Source organism: Hyalella azteca, unplaced genomic scaffold, assembly GCF_000764305.2.
Source record: "Hyalella azteca isolate HAZT.00-mixed unplaced genomic scaffold, Hazt_2.0.2 contig17807, whole genome shotgun sequence".
NCBI classification, from domain to species: domain Eukaryota; kingdom Metazoa; phylum Arthropoda; class Malacostraca; order Amphipoda; family Hyalellidae; genus Hyalella; species Hyalella azteca.
This window is the reverse complement of record NW_025947577.1, coordinates 205065-224858: the sequence shown is the minus strand read 5'-3', so window position 1 is coordinate 224858 and position 19794 is coordinate 205065. Positions and strand designations below refer to the sequence as shown.

Here is a 19794-nt window from a genome sequence, read left to right as displayed (position 1 = left end):
GACGTCACAGGCGAACAACGAACTACATCCACAAAATTAGGCTTCTGATGCATGGTTAAACTAATATAAGGTTGACCCATCAGAAGCCCATTTTTACGGATGTAGTTCGTTGTTCTCCTGTGACGTCATTAATTTCAGTGACATCACGGGCATTAACCAATCACCGAAGTGCGATCAAACCAGTCAACCAATCCGTTCATGGGAATGACGGGTTTGTTTACGTTTCTCGATCTACGTGACGTAACAAGAAAGCTGAACTGAAAGACGGAACTCTCGTGGGTCAACCTTATAATAAGTTATATAGTTCTACCATGTTCTGATGGGACAACCTTTTAAAACAACCAATCATTGTTTTTCAATATAATATTAAGTGTTGTGCAGAAAAGACGCTTTGGAAGCGTGAACGTTTAGACTTTGCGAAAGGCGACTATGGTATGATACACTCTGTAAAACGGTGAATGCGGCGAATATTTCGGACTGTATTAAGGACATGAATGTGGCTGATTCATGGTCGTTTCTCAAAGACACGGTTATGTCTGNAAAAAATTAGAAAAGAAAAAGAGTTAATAATAAAACGTTTGGAAATGTTGTCTATAAAATCATATCGTGAATAGATGTGTTTAAAATAAATGCATTAAATTCCAATTTTATTAATCCAAATTCAATTAGAGGCCGTTTTGCGCATAACATAACATAACATAGTGATGTCGGCGCTGAAGTGTAGGCCTGATGCTGTCTCTTATACACATCTAGATGTGTATAAGAGACAGCATCAGGCCTACACTTCAGCGCCGACATCACTATGTTATGTTATGTTATGCGCAAAACGGCCTCTAATTGAATTTGGATTAATAAAATTGGAATTTAATTCATTTATTTTAAACACATCTATTCACGATATGATTTTATAGACAACATTTCCAAACGTTTTATTATTAACTCTTTTTCTTTTCTAATTTTTTACATTTGCTTTCTTATTTTGCTAGGTAAATTTAAGTTAATACAGACTTTTCGCGCCTTTTGATTTGTATAATTTGATCAAATTTGTAACCCCTCGGTAATCGTGAGGATACATTAACAATAACATGTTACATAATTTGACTAACCCACCAATCAAGACTCCAAATAATGTCGGAAAGTGTTATTTCTGGCTAAAAAAAGAGTAAATTTTCCGCCATGAGGTCCTTAAGTGAATCACGAAATCGTGTGATACATAAAACAATTTTTTATTTAATTAGTTATTACATCCTTCAAACACTTGTTGCAATAAAATATCTGTGGTATTTTCAGAAATCACCTTCAAATTCAGTCCCCATTTTATTAGGAAATGTAAAAAATGTCATTACTGGCAGTACACTAAGGTGAAATGAGTGCATATTTTCTATCAAACTACACATAGAAGTATTGAATTCTGAAAAGAAGTATTCTCATTTTTACTTTAAATTCTCATTCGCTTGTACCAGAGAAGTTGAAAACTCGCGTCTTTGACAAAATGAATACGGTTGAAACAACATACACAGATTTTTCGAAAAAACGTCCTTACAAACTTGGCCTGTATAATAACAGAAACTAAAAACTGTCAAAATCTGGGCGTTTGGTCAGAAAACGGCCCATCAGGCTTAATTATTTTCAATTTCAAAGAAGTTACTAATAATGCAGCAGTTTCAGCGTTTCTTAGGCCGTAGGCCTGTCGCAGATTCTTAACCTCACAGAACATTCACAGCTGGTTGCGGTCTCGAACACGCAAGTCACTGCTCCAATTTTGCTTTGCTTAACCGCCCGCCTCCTCCCCAATTCTGACTAGAAATTGGCGTTCAGTGCTGAGATTTAACCCGCGCCTCTCTGCTAGAATGAATTTCATCACGCTGAAAAGATTGACTGGCCTACAATATCTTTTGAATAAATTGGTGGAAATAAATCTACGGAGTTCAATAACAATATTTTATTATCTCTTTATATCGCTCCCCAGATGAAATTCACAAAATAGGCATTGTCAAATCTTTTAATAATATTTTTTCCATTATCTACTCAGATGTAGTGATATTCAACAACATTCCAATTATTCATTAAAATTTAATATGATAAAAGTACATATAATATCGCGAATCGAACGAATGCAGGGATGACTTTGTATATTATCTACATATGAACAACCAAATTAAATTAAACTACTTATTTTTTCAAAGTTGCAATTGTTGATCCAAAAGCAGGCGCAGCAGTTGATGCGTCCGCAAAGGCTGTGGCAGTTGCCTACCTAGAGCAGCAGTTGGGTTCCCGGCAACGACTGTAACATTTTCTGTTTCTTGGATTATTTGGCAGGTAATACACGAAATAATAAGTAAAATTGGTCTTTAAATTAGTACAATATTTGCCACCGTGCGTGACACAGCAGTAGCAGTTTTTACAATAGTTTCAGCTGTAACAGTTGCTTACAGAGAAGAATAGCCGTTACTGCATTGTTTGTAGCTTTAACTGCAGCAGTAGCTATTCGTTCTGAAGCACTAACAGTCTGCAAATACTTTTTACTAGCAGCAGTTGCTTTTCCCTGTAAAGCATCAGTAGTAGTATTCCATTTACAGCGATAATTTCAATACTCTATACAGCAGCAGTTGCAGTACCCTGTACAGCAGCAGTTGCAGTACCCTGTACAGCAGCAGTTGCAGTACCCTGTACAGCAGCAGTTGCAGTAGCAGTTGCAGTACCCTGTACAGCAGCATATACAGTACCCTGTACAGCAGCAGTTGCAGTACCCTGTACAGCAGCAGTTGCAGTAACTGCACAGCAAGGTGACGCTCACGCTATTTCAGAGCTGCCACGGAAGTGCTGCGGCCAAGCTCAGAATAGCTCGGCTGGTTGGTCGCTTGTGCACACGGCGGGCACACTACACTTGTGAGGTGCCGGGTTCTCTGCTGTGTGTCGTGTCCTGCGCGCTCCTCAGGAACTTTCTAGTGTCGCGGGAATAGCCAGAAAGGCGCATTTGTTCCATCAGGTAAGACAAAGTTTTTTTTTTGGTATGAGTAAAAAACTCATCGGGAATTAGTTTTTTTTGGAAAGCTTATCCCAGATTTTTCAGGCAGTTAGGGAATTCTAATGCCGTTACATTGCATATCTATAGTATGGCATCTGATGGGAGTGGTTTCAATTATCACGTGGAGGATGTGATAGCATATTTTCCTCAGTATAAATATAGTATACAATCGTGAAATGGAAACTTTTCAATTGCATAAAGTTTTAATTTACTTTAGATTAAAAACTTTAACATCATATACTGATAGAGTTGTGGATCGACAAATGGTAGTTTTGGGACCAATTCCAAGAAACACTATAAGTACTGCTCGGCTCTGTGACGTATACGGTGTACGGTGGCTTTGCTTCTTGCACGAAAATAAATTCGTGGTAGCTAATTTTTTCCTCAAAGATTTAATCCCCACATGTGTAATGAGATATTTATATTTATGTTAATATATTTAAATGGAATGTTTTCGAGTTGCTAATGGCGAATCGGAGTGGGATGTTTCAGACATAAAATAAAACAAAAAATGTTTGACGACTGAAAACGTTTTATATGATATGTTAACGACACTCTGTATTCTCTTCAATATTCGTCGTTTCTATAGCTTTCCACAAAACTCAGAGAATTGTAAAATGATTCATTTAGGGTATTCGACATGATTCTTTTCAAAGCATTGTGCCATGAGGGACAAAGTGATGCATGTTCAATTGATTCTTTGAATGTAGTGTGGTGCACTGTATTATAATGAGTAGTAATTTTACAAGCTCTTGAAATGTTTCTGATGCACAGAAAGCTCATTGCGGAAAGCACAAAGTCATATTGATTTCAGTCGAGAAGAATCAAATCAGTGAATTTTCAGCGTCCATGTTCGAGATAGCTGTTCAATGTCCATGCTCAGATTTAACTGCTGTTTGGTGTCCATGTTCGGAAGAGCTGTTTAGTTTTCATACTCGAAACAGTTACGCAGTTCAAACTCGAAATAGCTGTTTAGCGTTTACAAACGAATCAGTTGACCAATTTAAACGTTTGGAATAGTCACTTGGCCACCATTCTCAAAACTGCATATCAGCTAGTAGCATTGCTCGAAGCAGTTGTACAGCTTCCATCCTAAAGACAGTTTCTAGTGTTATGTATATTCAAGTTACACATTTCAAATGCTCTTAACAGTTTCTTAGCATTTTGGTAACAGCTGACCAACTCTTTTTCTTGTAAGAACTGCACAGCTAATATGCTTGCAATAGGCACTTAGCATATAAGCTCAAGACAATGTAACAACCATCCAGGGCCTCTGCTTTAACACCGCACAGGTCCTATGCTTTCAACAGCAACCTAGTTGCTATGCTCGTATGAGCTGCCTACCTCCTATTTTCTTGTAAGAATTACTTAGCTCTTATATATTCTTGTAAGAGTTTCCAGCTCCTATTTATTGTAAGAGCTGCTCAGCTTGAACTCCTACATTTTTTTATTAGTTTCCAGCTCCAATTTTCTAGTAGGAGCTGCCCTGAGAATTTCCTTGTTCCAATTTTCTTGTAAGAGTTACTCAGCTTCTATATTCTTGCAAACGCCTCCCCATAGTTCTCATGTATCTTTGTATGAGCTATCCTGCTCCTATATATACTCGTAAGATCCTCCCAGCTCCAATGCTCGTAATATAAGATCCGCCAAGCTCCTATGTTCGTAAGATCTGCCAAGCTCCTATGTTCGTAAGATCTGCCAAGCTCCTATGCTCGTAGGATCCTCCCTGCTCCTATGCTCGTAGGATCCTCCCAGCTCCTATGCTCGTAAGATCCTCCCAGCTCCTATGATCGTAAGATCTCCCTAGCTCCTATGCTCGTAAGATCCTCTCAGCTCCAATGCTCGTAGGATCCACCCAGCTCCTATGCTCGTTAGATCCACCCAGCTCCTATGCTCGTAAGATCCACCCAGCTCCTATGCTCGTAGGATCCTCCCAGCTTCTATGCTCGTAAGATCCTCCCAGCTCCTATGCTCGTAGGATCCTCCCAGCTCCTATGCTCGTAAGAGCTGTTGCCCTCACCCCGCAGGATGATGCGCGGTGGTCCCTCCTACGATGACGGTTACATCACCAGGAAGATGGCGTCGCTCACAGGTCCGACCTTCGTCCCTCCTGGCGCCTACGGCCGATCCTATGGTGGCTACGGTCTGCCGGTGAGTAGTCCTCTAGTGGGGTCACTGCAATTAAAATTAATATATTTTAGAATTTTAATTCACATACATAAAAAATATAGAAATAAAATTTTAGTGGGTAAGGTTTTTTAGAAAAATTGATTTTGAGCGACGAATACTTAATTAAATGTAATTCAGAGTACGTGTCGGAAAACTTCACGGGCATGATAAAAGCGCAGGCGATGACCTGGCATTTGTTACGATTGCGAGTGGTGATCCTTGCTGTTGCAGGTGACTAGCATGTGTCGTTTTACCATGAAAAAGTCATCCGATATAAGTAAAAAATCATTGCAAACCTTAACAACTTTTAATGCCCAGGATAAAAATTGTAGTGCTCCCTCTAGGTAGCTGCAATGTCAAAGTTTCACAACCACTTCAGCGCAGCAAAGAAGTCTACTACTCTCTACGAATAGTTTTCCTTATCTTGTGTTCAGCAGTATAAATTATTTTAAATAAATTAAAGAAAGCTTAGTAAACATAATGTGAAACATGAGGTTCAACGATGAACAAATTATGTGTTTTAATTAGCTAGAAAACACAATTTTGTCTAGAAGTTTTAGACAAACGGCTCATCAGATTGTTAGGAAAATTAAGTAAATAGTAAATAGAACAAAAAATAATAAGTAAAATAAATAATAAATGATGCTGAGGATGAAAGGATAACGAAGGCCTTTACAAGAAACAAGAGCCTTTCTCATTATTTGGTCTCTTGAAATTAACTACCAAGTCTAAAGCAAAACCGCTGAAGTCTACGAACATTTTCCAGCCAAATTCAACGAAGAGATTGGTTATTGTTACCTTTGTGATCGATTCAACTAAGTTAATTTTGTTGGCATACAAAATTAAAGATATGTCTATGTTTAAACTTTAAAGCAGCCTATATTCAAGTATACTAATATAATAATTATTAAACATTTGAACATTTTTTAATAAATATTTTTCAACCAAAAAGGTTTTCATGGATTTCTGGCATGTTGATTTTTTGCGCTGCGTTTCACGCACTGATTTTTGATTTAATTTTTTCCAGGACCCATTGGCGTACGACTACTCAAGGGTCAGTTAAATAACGGCTCTATTTTGCTCCTTGATATGGCTTTATGCCTTTAAATATCATCATATTTCATTATCTCTCACTCTTATCACAACACGATGCTTTTCCATCACAGCTCTTAACAAGCAGGGTAAATCTTTGAACTTTCGCTACAAGATACATTGACTTTTGGGTCAAAATAAGATGAACAATAATACGCAAACTTGACGACGATAATCAGTTTGGGATCGAAACCTATTTACGTAATATCTCTTTACGTAGCACATTGTGACGAATTATCGTTTGCAGGTTATAAAATTCTAAACGTTTATAAGTTGCAAATTTATTATACTATTACAGAGATAATTGCTGACAGATTCTGGCATCGATGCTGGGTTTCTTGTTTCGATAATTTAGTGTTGTTTGCCATTCCTCTCTGTATTACAATAATAATATCTTATTTACTAACGCAGTTCTGCTTTTATGAAGTTTATGCAATGGATTGTCTTCGAAATGAAACTCGAACGAAAAATTCGTTATCAACTAGAAAATTCTAATTTAAAAATTCTTATTCTGAATGTGAGATGAATTTTACTGATGTCATGGTTTTCGTACACACTGCTTTTAGCATGTGTTTGGAAAAATTCGATGAGAGTGTAATAAAGATTTCCAAATTTGAAAAATATTGACATAGGATTATATATGTGAAATTTTAATTATCGGACTGATCTATCCGCTGCAAGTCGCGCGCATCATTTTCTTGCAACGACGTATTTACGTAATCATGTATATACATACGTCGTAAATACGACGTATTTACATAATCATGTATGTACACCTTCCCCATGAATCCATCCGTTTTAGTAGTAATGTGTGCGTTTATTCTGACGTCTGAAGTTTGATCAAATAGAAAATTTGAAACTTTGATCATATTGATCAGAGTATCAAATGTTTGAAACTTTAACAATTAATAGGGCATTGGAAATCTGCCATATACGGGCGTTAAAAAGTGCGAACTGATAAGTGAAACTTTTTAAGGCGGGTTTAATTTATGCCAAGCTAGAACAAGAGCTAGGATTGTTTTATTTCTCGTCAGAGTTTACATGCTTCCTCACTTACTCCGATGGAAATTGAAATAAAAAGATTATAGTTATAAAAATCATTTATATAAATTGTTATTTTCTTAGTTTGCAGTGTCGGGGCTAGACATGCCATATAATAAAGAAGCTGCCCACATGCAACGACATATCCGAGCAGACTCGTAACAACTTGAGTCGAGTATGAATTTCACAACGCATTTCTGAGACGGTTTATGACACATTGAGCTGAGTCTCCTTTGTAGTTACAATTTCAAGCTTGTTGACGTGTAAAGAACCTGAGTTTCCCTCGTGACATCTGTCCGAACGTAAAATAACTTTATGACATGAAAACTCTGGCATATCGATGCTGTTATATAACTACATTGTGACGTAACAACATCGTTATGTAACAACACTTGCGAATTATGACATACAAACAAACATGCGTCAAAAATTCAGCTAATATTCTTCGCACGGAATACTCTCTTTCATTCCAACGACTTTAAAACAACATTAAATGCCGTTTGATTTCATTTAAACAACGTATAATCAACATTATTTCCGAGTAGTATGTCTATATGTGGCTCTGATCTCTCGGAACGCGCCACATGCGCTGGCTATGATAAGCTCGCTGGCTCTATACGCGCTGCTTCCAAGCTTATTTTCACCAACCATTACTCATGCACGCGGCTATTCCGGTGCACTTATTTCCGTAAGCGCAGGTAAATCCACTGCATCCTCGCACTAATGATTTAAAGAAACCTTGTGATTCCCGACACGGGTGATAATGGCATAACCAAGTGGTAATTTTGAATGTTTTGATTCATGAGTCTTAGAAAATTAATACCGGGAAAAATATATGTAATAGATATGTTCTCTGCAGTGCATTGTTAGTGCTCAGGCGTATGATTTACTTAAATTACGCATAGAGTTTTGTCTATTATATTTTCAAAATCAAAATGTGATCGTGAGTTCTTAATATTATATTAGCTGCAGCAATTATTTAGCCCGATTTTTATTCCTGATGCATTTGATGACTGTTCGCATCAAATTTTTATGCAAATGATAAATATTAGATTTATAGCAGTAAATACGCCATGTTACCTCTCTCGTGCATCCACTTGATGCGTCAGGCTGGAAATAAGTAACTCTAACAAATGATAATTATACGCAAATAGAAGTGATGGTGGCAGGTTTATCTTAAAAACCAACGAACAATCTTTTCAATGTACCTGCTTCTAACCTAAGTCGCAGTTGGGCACCATCATCGAATACAGAATATTTGTTGTTGAGAATTGAATATATGAATATTTTTTATGGGGAACCAATATGAAGGAGCTTGGAAATTAAGATCGTCCCAAAATTGACAATTAACTGACGCCCATATTGAACGAAGAACAATTAAGCAATGAAGTTTGAACGATTATCTACATATCGGGAATATTCAAACAAACGTTCAAATAAAAAGTGCCTTTCGAAAGTGTATAAGATGAATTCTATTGATGCATATATAATAAGTATAGTAAATTTGTTTTATCACTCAAAGATTCTGCTGGTATAAAGTTAAAATAATTGAACATGATAGGTGTAAACTTTTCCATACAAGGTGCATTTATGTTCCCTTAATTTCCAGTAGACTTTCAAATGAAATGTGCACTTTGAACGCGCATTGATAAGAGTGTACTGATGATGTACAACGCCTGAATCAAATAAGTTTAATTACCTCAAATTTAAGTAAGTTAACTACAAATTATTCTCGAACGTGTGTATGATAAGTGGTACTAATGATCAATAAAAGTAAAGTTAATAATCTTTATTGCTCACAAATTCTGCTAATATAAAGTAAAGAGCATTCAGTGTGATAGATGCAAGGCAGGCTAGACGAGGCGCTCGTCGCGTCACTGCCCACGCAGCTCAGCGCTTCTTGAACGCTGGCCAACCACTGTCTTTTTCGTGGTAACATGCACACGCATGCGTGATGCCGTCGTGACTAGCGCTCTGCACGCACACGCATGCGTGATGCTGTCTTGACTAGCGCTCTGCACGCACACGCATGCGTGATGCTGTCTTGACCAGCGCTCTGCACGCACACGCCTGCGTGATGCTGTCTTGACCAGCGCTCTGCACGCACACGCCTGCGTGATGCTGTCTTGACCAGCGCTCTGCACGCACACGCATGCGTGATGCTGTCTTGACCAGCACTCTGCACGCACGCGCATGCGTGATGCTGTCTTGACCAGCACTCTGCACGCACGCGCATGCGTGATGCTGTCTTAACTCACGCTCTGCACGCACGCGCATGCGTGATGCTGTCTTAACTTACGCTCTGAACGCACACGCATGCACGATTCTATCGTTACTCGCACCACATTCACCGATGTTGAAATTCATATTTCACGAATGTATTTCTTCATTGGTGATGCACGTTATACTCATACAGCGAAGCGCTACTGTAGTAAATTTAAATATTGTTTATTTTCCACTCTTGAATCCCAAATTATCCTTGTTGATGTGTTCCAAGTCATGTTTCTGTAATTGGCAAAATCCGTGATGAAGTTCACAGGCTGTGCTGAAGCATGCTCTTTCATTGTCAGTGCTCATGTCTCTCGTGCTTTTTTTCCATAATATATACATTGCTTCTCATGATTATTTTTCAAAGGTCCATGTTTTCCGTTCCTATAGTTCGTTACTATGTCCTTGCTGGGTTTTGGCTTCATTTGAACTAGGATAGCCCTAAATAGTAACAGCGGCGGAAAGATACGATTTGCTTAATTGGAAACTGGTATATAGTTATTTTATACAAGGCACACACGCTCAGTTTTCAATTCAATCAAATCTGTAATAATAACTTTGTGTTTTGATTGCCAATAACAACTTTAAATATAATTGTTTTCAAGGTATTAATTAATATTAGAATCTTTAATATCAATAAAATAAAGTTTTTGAAAATTAGACAATAATCGTGAATAGCTGACCATGATGAAATGTACAGTTTATATTTCTATGGTAAAATTGTCATCGTGTTTGCATTTAAGCTTAAGAATCATCTCTTGTAAGGGCCTACCATAAAAAAATGTCACGAGTTCGTTAGTTTGTGAGCCAGTCTATGAGGACTTTTTAAACCAATTGAACCCACCAATATCAGACGAGAAGTCAACCGCTACTTGTATCTAGATCGCTATGTGTATTTCACCGAGTTTTGACAGTACGGCCTCTGAATAATTGACGTGTTATTTTATACAAGGCACACACGCTCAGTTTTCAAGTCACTCAAATGATCTCTGTAATAACAACTTTGAAGTTGGATTGCCAATTAAAACTTTAAATATAGTTATTTTCAAGGTATTTATTATGGAGTAAATAATTCTCATGTTGGCAGGTGACCAACATCATGGAAGAAGAATAAGCATTTTTAACGTTAAGATTAAAATTTTAGCATCTTTTTATTTTGGGAATTTGGCATAGATTTTTAATTAAAATTTGGCATAGATTTTTGTTTTGGCGAGTTCGAGTCAGTTTATCTAGAATAAAGACTTGAAGATTTTGTCATCAATTAAGGTTCAGCTCACTGCTTGCTCGAATTATTGTTAGAATCTTTATTGTCAATACAATATAGTTTTTGAAAAATTAGCTAATAATTGTGAATAACTGACCATGACAGAATGTACAGTTAAGATCTCCATAGCAAAATTTGCATCATCTCTGCATTTAAGCTTGCAGAAGTCATCTCCTGCACGGGCCTACCATCAAAAAAAGTAACGAATTCGTAAGTCCATCAGCCAATCTACTACGACTTGTCAAGATAAACCCACCAATAACAGACGAGAAGTCGGCCGCTACATGCACTTAGATCGCTATATGTATTTCAGCGAGTTTTGACAGTACGGCCTCTGAATAATTGACGCAATCAGAGTCAAATGAATAGGAAAAGTCACCGAGACGGGCGCCGATGCTTGGCATTGTTGACGACAATGTGGTAGCCATGATACATACAGACATCCGAAGCAGCGATGCCTGTGCCGTACACGACTGCCATGCCAACAAACTAAGACCTATTCACCGCCTTCTCTTCCTTCAGCGCTGCTCTGTATCAGCGTCCATACACCCGTACACAGAAGTTTCTCTCTGCGTCCATGCACACAGAATATACACAGAAGTCTCTCTGCACCCGCACACAGAATTTTACACAGAAGTCTTTCTTTGTCCATATACACCCAAATCTCTAATATTCCATAAACACACAGAAGTCTCTCTTTGTCTATGTACACAGAATATACACAGAAGTCTCTCTGCGCTTACGCACACAGAATTATACACAGAAGTGTTTCTTTGTCCATATACACCCAAGTCTCTAATATTCCATAAACGCTCAGAAGTCTCTTTAGTGTACATGTACATTTGTACACAGAAGTTTCACTTAGTTTTTTATACGCCCGTCATGCGACGTTGTCTCGTTGACACATCTTTCATTGTATTACTGTGTACGTATTGCTACATACGTTCGTTTCTCCTCAGATCTACTGGCTAACGAAGCCTCTACTCTCAGTAACTGAGATTTCCGCGAGATTTTTCTTTAAGAGAAAATGTTTTGTTATTTTTTCAATACCTGACCACGCATTTCTCAATTATTGTCCGATTTCTCGAAAATTTCCATTATAGCCTCACTCGTTCTGGGAAATCGTTCAACCTTTTGTTCAGATATTAATTTTGAAGTAAATGTTAATAAAATATCTATGCTCTTCTTCTAGTTCGTTAATTTCATTCATTGTCTGAATGATTTTCATACGAGCACTCATAATCAATTATGAATTTTATCACAATTTATTTAAATCAGTACCAACTGTGTAAACGAAAACTCCTCATCGAAATTTAACAATGAAATATTGATAAATTCAAAGTAAACTGATTGATAGTTTACTCAGCAATGATCGTCGAATAAAGAAATTATTTTTTTCATTCCTACTACTTCATTTTAGACAAAATTGAAAGAAGTAAGACCTGAATATTTTGTGACAGATTTGAAATTGACGAGATAATAAATAACGGTAAATAATTCAAATTCATGCGAGTATTGAGAAAGCAATGCTGCATGATCAATACCTCTAAAGTTCTCAAAATTAACTAATAATTCTGAACTGACGTTGTTTCGTAATTCGTCTGCATTGATTGTCAAATTACAAAGGGATGCCACGCCCTGATCTATTCAATATAATTGATGCCTGATAATAAAAAAAATTCCATATAAGCTAGTGATATCTGAGCCAAGATTTTAAGTAATACGTTGCAATGAACGTCTAACTTATACAATAAAGTTAACTGACAATGTGTCCGAGTCGTTCGCTGATTATTGAAAGTCAAGCGTAAGCCTTACCCTGAGACTTGGCACCAACCGAGCTGCTGCCCTGCGACCTTGTGTGTTAGTGTGCCATGTGTGTTGGTGCATATATTGCTCTAACTGAATATGTTGCTAACTGTTGGTGCATATATTGCTCATACTGAATATGTTGCTAACTGTTGGTGCATATATTGCTCTTACTGAATATATTGCTAACTGTTGGTGCATATATTGCTCATACTGAATATATTGCTAACGTTTGGTGCATATATCTCTCATACTGAATATGTTGCTAACTGTTGTTGCATATATCGCACTCTCCGAATATGTTGCCAACTGTTCGTGGGTATATTGCAGTTACTGAATATGCTGATAACTGTTTGTGGGTGTGATGCAATTTCTGGAATGCTCCTATTTGTTCTTGTCTTGCTGCTTACGCCTGTCTTGCTTTTTGCAACTTTTTGTGTGCATTTTCTCAGTGTTACCAGGCCTATTTATGCATCGAGGAAAATTCAGTACCAGTTATTGTTTTCGTCTTTATGTGCTTAGTTTCAGTAGCGGTATATGTTGGAAAGACTTTATAGTCAAATTGTTAGTGTCTGTATTCGTTGAGGTTTCTAATTGTGTTTTGGGAAGTTAGTGCTTGTACCAGTAGGGTTTCAGAGATTTAATGTGTTTAATCTTGATTTTGGTTGTTCCTGTGTTGAATGTTTGCCTCCGTATGTATGGAGTTGTATGAATTAGGTGTGTGTGTAAAATGTGAATCAGCCATTTGGTCGAAAATTTTACAATGAATGATTAAAGCTTTTAAAATGACGGTTTATACATGAATACAGTTTAATTTAAATTTTCGATGCCAAATTATAACTTTATTAAAATATATTGACTTATTCAGCACTTGAATAGTGACAAAGAAGAGAGCTTTATTTACTGATTTACATTCAAATGACAGTTTCTCTAAGGGCAAAAAGTTCAGAGTTTGCTAACTGTTGGTTCATATATCGCTCTTAATGAATATGTTGCTAACTGTTGGTTCATATATCGCTCTTACTGAATATGTTGCTAACTGTTGGTGCATATATCGCTCTTTCTGAATATGTTGCTACCTGTTGGTGCATATATCGCTCTTTCTCAATATTTTGCAGTTTGTGGGTGTATTACAGTTTCTGAATAAGTTGCTAACTGTTGGTGAATGTGATATTATTTCTGGATACGTTTCTCGTTGTTTGTGAGTGTAATGCTGCTCATTCGTGTATAGCCTTTTCAACTTTTTGTGCTCATTTTTATCAGTGTTGCCAAATCGATGTTACCTATGAATCGAGGAAAATTCAGTTTCAGTTATTGTTTTTTGTAAAAATATCTCAGATTTTTCGTGTCTTCACGTGTTTAGTTTTGTAGCGGTATATGTTGGAGAGATGTTTTTTTTGCAGTTGTATTTTTAGTGTCTATATCTGTTTAGGTTTCTAATTGTGTGTCTAGGGAAGTTGATGCTTGTACCAGTCGGGCTTTTGAGATTTAATGTGTTTTAGTCATGAGTTTGGTTGTTCTTGTGTTGAATATTTGCTTCCGTAGGTATGGAGTTGTGTGCATTAATTGTGTGAGTTGAATCAGCCAGTTGATCAAGACTTTTATAATGACTTTCACATGCATATAATATATCACAGAATGAAGTTGCCTTTTTAGATCTTTTCGATGCCAAACTAAAACTTTACTTATTCGTCACTTGAATGGTGATAAAGAAGTGAGCTTTATTCACTGATTTACATTCAAATGACAGTTTCTCTAAGGGCAAAAAGTTCAGAGTGCGCACGCGTCGCTTGTTTCGTTGAGACTCATCTTATCAACCTTCAGCTGTCAACGGAGCCAAGATTAATTAGTCTCATTGCTTTATTTAGTATTTTAATGCGTCGTAACTTGGTTTGTAACAGTCAACAGTCTGTCAGAATTGCAGAATAAATTTCGTGTTCATATTCAGATTCCCTTTGACTGAACACCAGAAGCTAATTTATCTTGTGAAGACGCTGGTTTCTCAACGCTCGTGGTGGTGGTGGTGGTGGCGGTGGTGATGGTGGTGGTGGGGGTTAAAACAAGAGGGTGCACAGAACGGCTAGAAAGTAGTAGGAAAAAATTAAATGACAGTAGGAGACTAAAATCGCTGAGCGTATAATTCGGTTTCTGGTCGGTGATTGGGCCATGAACGGAGGATAACCAATCGTAGCCATGATGGATAATACGCTCGTCTCATTCGCTTACAATTTATGCGGCATGTATGCGTATTGTTCATGCTGAAGTCTTGGCTGAATGAAAATATACACCTCACGAATCTCTGTTGGCTAAAATATGATATAGTATCAAACCCTTAGAATTTATAACATTTTTGTTTTATAAACTAATCTCTAAATTCAAGACACTGAATCAGAATAATTTGTATTAAGCAGACAATGTCGTAAAGTTAACTTTGTCAACAGACCTTTTGGAGGACACAGGTCTGACTACGCAACGTCAAAGTGTCTAGTCTCTATGAGGTCGTAAAAGTGATTGCATTAAATAAAAAAATGTTTCTGAGCGCTCGATGCGCCTGCCCCGTGATTCTGATACAAGAATATAAAACAAGGTGATTCAGTCTGTATTCTGTTGCAGGTATCACAGCAAACAACAGTGTCCAAATTAAAGGGGAAATGAGACACACGGTGTAAATAATTATACTTTATAACATTTCCACGCGCAGTAAAGGTCTGATAAGAGCCTGGGGCGTGCGAGATTTGTGTACGATCACGAACGCGTGCATGTGCGTCCACTGAACCAACGTTGCGGCACTTGGCAAGCTAAGAGTTATACGGTGGGCAGGGGATGGTTGCTAAAGTCAGGCCCAAATCGGGCACCGTATCAAGTGTCACTTACCTTGAAGCTTCTCCGAGTGTAATGGATCTGATTTAAAGCTGTTATTTACATTTTTGTAAACAATTACAAAGTAAACTTATCGTAGCATGAGGCCTGGGATTTAAAATTTTGTGTACAATTATCAGATTCAATTACCGTATGCAAAGACCTTAGCATATATTTTTCATATCAAAGAGCTTAATGGGAGAAGAGACTGCTACTCTCCTCGTAGCGAGGCGGTGTACTAATCCAGTGCTACATAAAATCAATACCCTAAGTACTCACTTCCGTCACGTAGTCAATAAAATCATTCAAATCTATTTTTCTTCGTAGAAATATTAGTTCTAAGTCTATAATTAACAGCTGCTATGGGATTTACTATTAAATTGAAAATAGGGTTCCGATCCTGGTAACCTTGAATATTGTTTAAATGAAAGATTATGAACTGCTGAATGCCCATTTGAATGAATTGACTAACAGAATTGAATGCCCGCAGTTACTGTTAGACATTGTACCACATATTGAAACAATAATTTTCATAGTCAAGAGAATCGAAGTTGATAAATGAAAAAAAATCTTTATATATAGTGGTTTGGTAGGCACGACGAGTTAAATTTTGTAGTGTTAGTCATTTTGCGAGTTTTATTTTGTAATAAAATTATAATTTACCTTTACCTTGGCAACACCATTAGGAAGTTAACGCCACGCACACAATTTTCTCGATAATCATTATCGTTCGGCTAATCCCCGCTGCAGGTTAGTTAAAGCTCTAATAGGTTCCATCTTACTATTTGAATAATTGTTATATTGTATTATTATTTCTTTATTCATCTTCAACGACGATTATTTATTAGATTTACTCTTCATCAGATACTCACGTTGCCAAGGGTATTATTTTCACTATTTTTCTATAGCATAATAATTATTTTCAAAGCCCACTTTGTTGTCAATTTTCACTGCATTAAAATCTCAGTTCCAGTCTCTTTCATTTTCAATCCTGTTATATTACTGTGTGGGTAATGATCGACTGGCTCTTACTCCACAGCTTTTTGCACCTGCCCTAGAATTTGTTTTCAATTCAACCCATCGTTCTGAGGTTCAGTACGAAACTTTTTATTGATTGAGCATACCTAATTACTGATTCAGAAAAAATGGAGATTTTCCTTTCTTTTATACGTGAAATATTTAGTATTCTCTGGTGAGTCAAATGAAATCAAGAACAAAGCCTCATTAAGGGACGTAAATCATTAATTGTTTCAGAACATTGGAATTATTTCAACACTGGTGAAGTTCCTGTTTCGTCAGCTATACAGCCATTAAAATTTCAAACGAAACTTTCAAATTAAGTCCGAACTCGACAAGCTATTATATTACCATACTTGACTTGACATGATCAGTGACCACCGAAGACTCAATCCGAAATGTTAACTTGACTCAATTTTGGAATTTCTGCATTTTTACATTTTGAGTATCGAAACACAGTTCATGAAAAGAATTCTGTTGAATAATATAAACGTTTGCGAACAATGGGTGGTTTCAGCCTCAGGCGCAGTACAACGTATGTCGGCTACCGGGCCGGACAATCGAACGCTGGTTCCTGCCAACACCAAGGTCCAGGGTACAGTTTTTGGGAGACTACGAATCGTCGAGTCCGCATTGTCCGTTCCCTAGACATCTAAGGTTGAAGAGAGGCTCAAGTGCCCCTCCTGAAGCGTTGTTTTCCTCAATAAGGTTTCTGCCGCCACCCACGGTCGATGGTCGTTATCTTTCGGTAGGCAGTTATAAATGTTTTTTTTTACATGTTGTTCGTTCGTTAAAATGACGGAGGTCGGAAAAGTACGTGATCTATCTAATAAACGGCGAGGAAGATCGTGCGCTCTTTGGGACCTCGTAATGATTTGGAACTAAATGCAGAAATAGTACGGTATATTGATTATGACTAGAATAACTTTTGCCTGAAACGGCGGATATTTATGGCTGGAAATCCATATTGCACATTTCGAATTTTTTTTTCTTAAATGTCCAGCTGTTCATTAAGGATTACGTTTTACGTCTTATTTTATTTGCGGGTGTGGCTGTACGATGATGACTGAGTTCAACTCAATTTAGTAAAAAAAACACATTTAATTTATCTATTGGGTCTTCTGCCTCTGAATCAGGCATGCATGCCTCTTAGTAAATGAATACCTATGAAGTGATTTTTCCAAAATGAAATGCAAAATTGAATTAATGGAAATGAGTTAGAAAGATCACTTACTTTTTCACGACCAAAATTCCATTATACTTGAAGACGTTCACTAATTCGACCAAAAATAAAAGAGTGCGTAACTAACGGCTAAAAACTTAAATGCATGCCTGGAAAATTCAGAGCTAAAGACCCATTAAAGAATTCTTCCTCAATAAAACAATGAGTCTAACATCCCACAATTAGCCAAAGTAAACATCCTACAATTAGACAAGAAATTAAAGAGCAAAAAAATTTGTCGTTAGCACTAAAATTTATCATTTTTTATAGACAAGTTCAAGTAATGAGTCGAAAATCTACTGGAAATCAGAATAAATCCTAAGAATGCTCGTAAAAATAGTACATTTTAACATTTTTCATTATCTTTATTACAAATTTAAGATTAATCAACTTATTACTTTCCATGAAATCATAGATTTGGTTGAAAGTGCGTAAGGTCAATAGTGTATGCACATCTAAGATTTTGAGAAAAATGTCACCTTTTTCGCAAACGAATAAGATCTTATTTTTTGAGTAAAAATAATTTCAAGAAACAATGTTCAAGTTACATTTGAAACCTCATTTAAAGTTTGGATAATTTCCTCAAGAAAAAATATGACTATCATCGTCATGCAGAAAGCGGCTGTTGACGGTTGAAAAAAAATACCTTAGAAAAATTCTTTCAAAGCAGATTACTTGTTTAATATAAGCTCTGAGTGCAAATACCATGTCGTTTCACATAACTTGTGTGTTCGAGTTTGTTGAAGACATTTGATAATCTATGGGTCATGTTGCTGAAGACGTTTGGTAATGTATGGCTCATGATGCAAAAACGATTTATTTTGTGCCGATATTGCGGTCTTATATTCGACGTAGAAATTCTTGGACTTTTATCCTTATTGTTGTGCTGTTCAATTTACTGGTGGAATTGTGTTGGCTGGTTTGAATTCTGTTTTGAATGTTTTGCATTTCGATGAAATTGGGAATAAATTGGCTTCGGCAAAATAACTCATTTTAATGTTTCTTATTTGGCAGATACTTTTTAATTCATTGCAAAGGATAAAAATACTATATTTATCCCTGAACTAAATTTTTTTTATGACAGTCTTGAAATTTGTACGCACGTTCATCTATTGACGGTAACACATTCTTGATATTTAATAATTTTTAAATTTTACTGTTTAACAGCAGCTGAGAGTTACACAGGTTAGACGTCGTTGTTTCTCTCCCACTTGTACACTGATATTAATTAGCCAATTAACGCGTACCAAACAACTCATGATAAAATCGGGTGCACCAGGACGATGATGACGATGCAGGGTCGAGGGGGCGTAGCGTGTCCCCTAGGGGGGCCTCGAGCTACATCCCCCCGGCACGCACGAGGCTAATCCTCAACCGCTCCTTCCTAAACCCCACCCCTCCTCCCCCTCGGGTGCGGACACAGCATAATGTTATATCGAAATAAATATTTCTAGTCTTATAACGAGCGTGAGCTGATTTCCAGTATTTTCTCTTAGTTTGTTGAGGATTTAATTTCAGTTGCGACTATGACTGGCAAACGTTTATTTTAAACTTTGATTTTTAAGGATAAATTTCAGTAACGCAATGCGACGAGATTATCTTTTATTTTATTAGCGACACTGATTTCATAATTATGGCGAATATAAAATTTGAGTTCAACTTTACATCTTACATCTTCGTTTATTTTCTTGATGTATGCATACAAATTTTTTATAGAATTTTTTAATAGACAATATCAGATGGGCGCCAATAACTCAGTCGGTCAGACTTGGAACTTTTCCAACATTCAGTCAATTATTTGAAAAATCAATGCATCAATTTTGCTACCATTAGATATTTTTTTGGTGGGCCTAATCTTGTTGAACTTTCAAAACATCATCATTTAAAAACTTTCATGCAGAAATGTATTTATAGAATTGATTTTCTAAAACAACTTACGGGGGAGTATAAATTCGGTGTCGCCCCCCCCCGGCCCCCTAAGCCATTCAACTTCCCCCTCCCATCACATCTGCTCTTTTTGAGGATCAT

General features: G+C 36.9%; 1 protein-coding gene across 1 annotated transcript in view; it reads left to right on the top strand.

Moving 5' to 3' along the window:
* The first annotated feature begins 2848 nt into the window (after positions 1-2848).
* LOC108676937 overlaps positions 2849-19794 on the top strand; it is a 33483-nt gene continuing 16537 nt past the window's right edge. The window contains exons 1-4 of the mRNA XM_018165096.2: positions 2849-2989; positions 5056-5179; positions 6225-6251; positions 17062-17292. Of these exons, the coding sequence (XP_018020585.1) occupies positions 5057-5179; positions 6225-6251; positions 17062-17292 (381 nt within the window). The 5' untranslated portion in view covers positions 2849-2989; position 5056. The remainder of the gene's footprint in view (positions 2990-5055; positions 5180-6224; positions 6252-17061; positions 17293-19794) is intronic.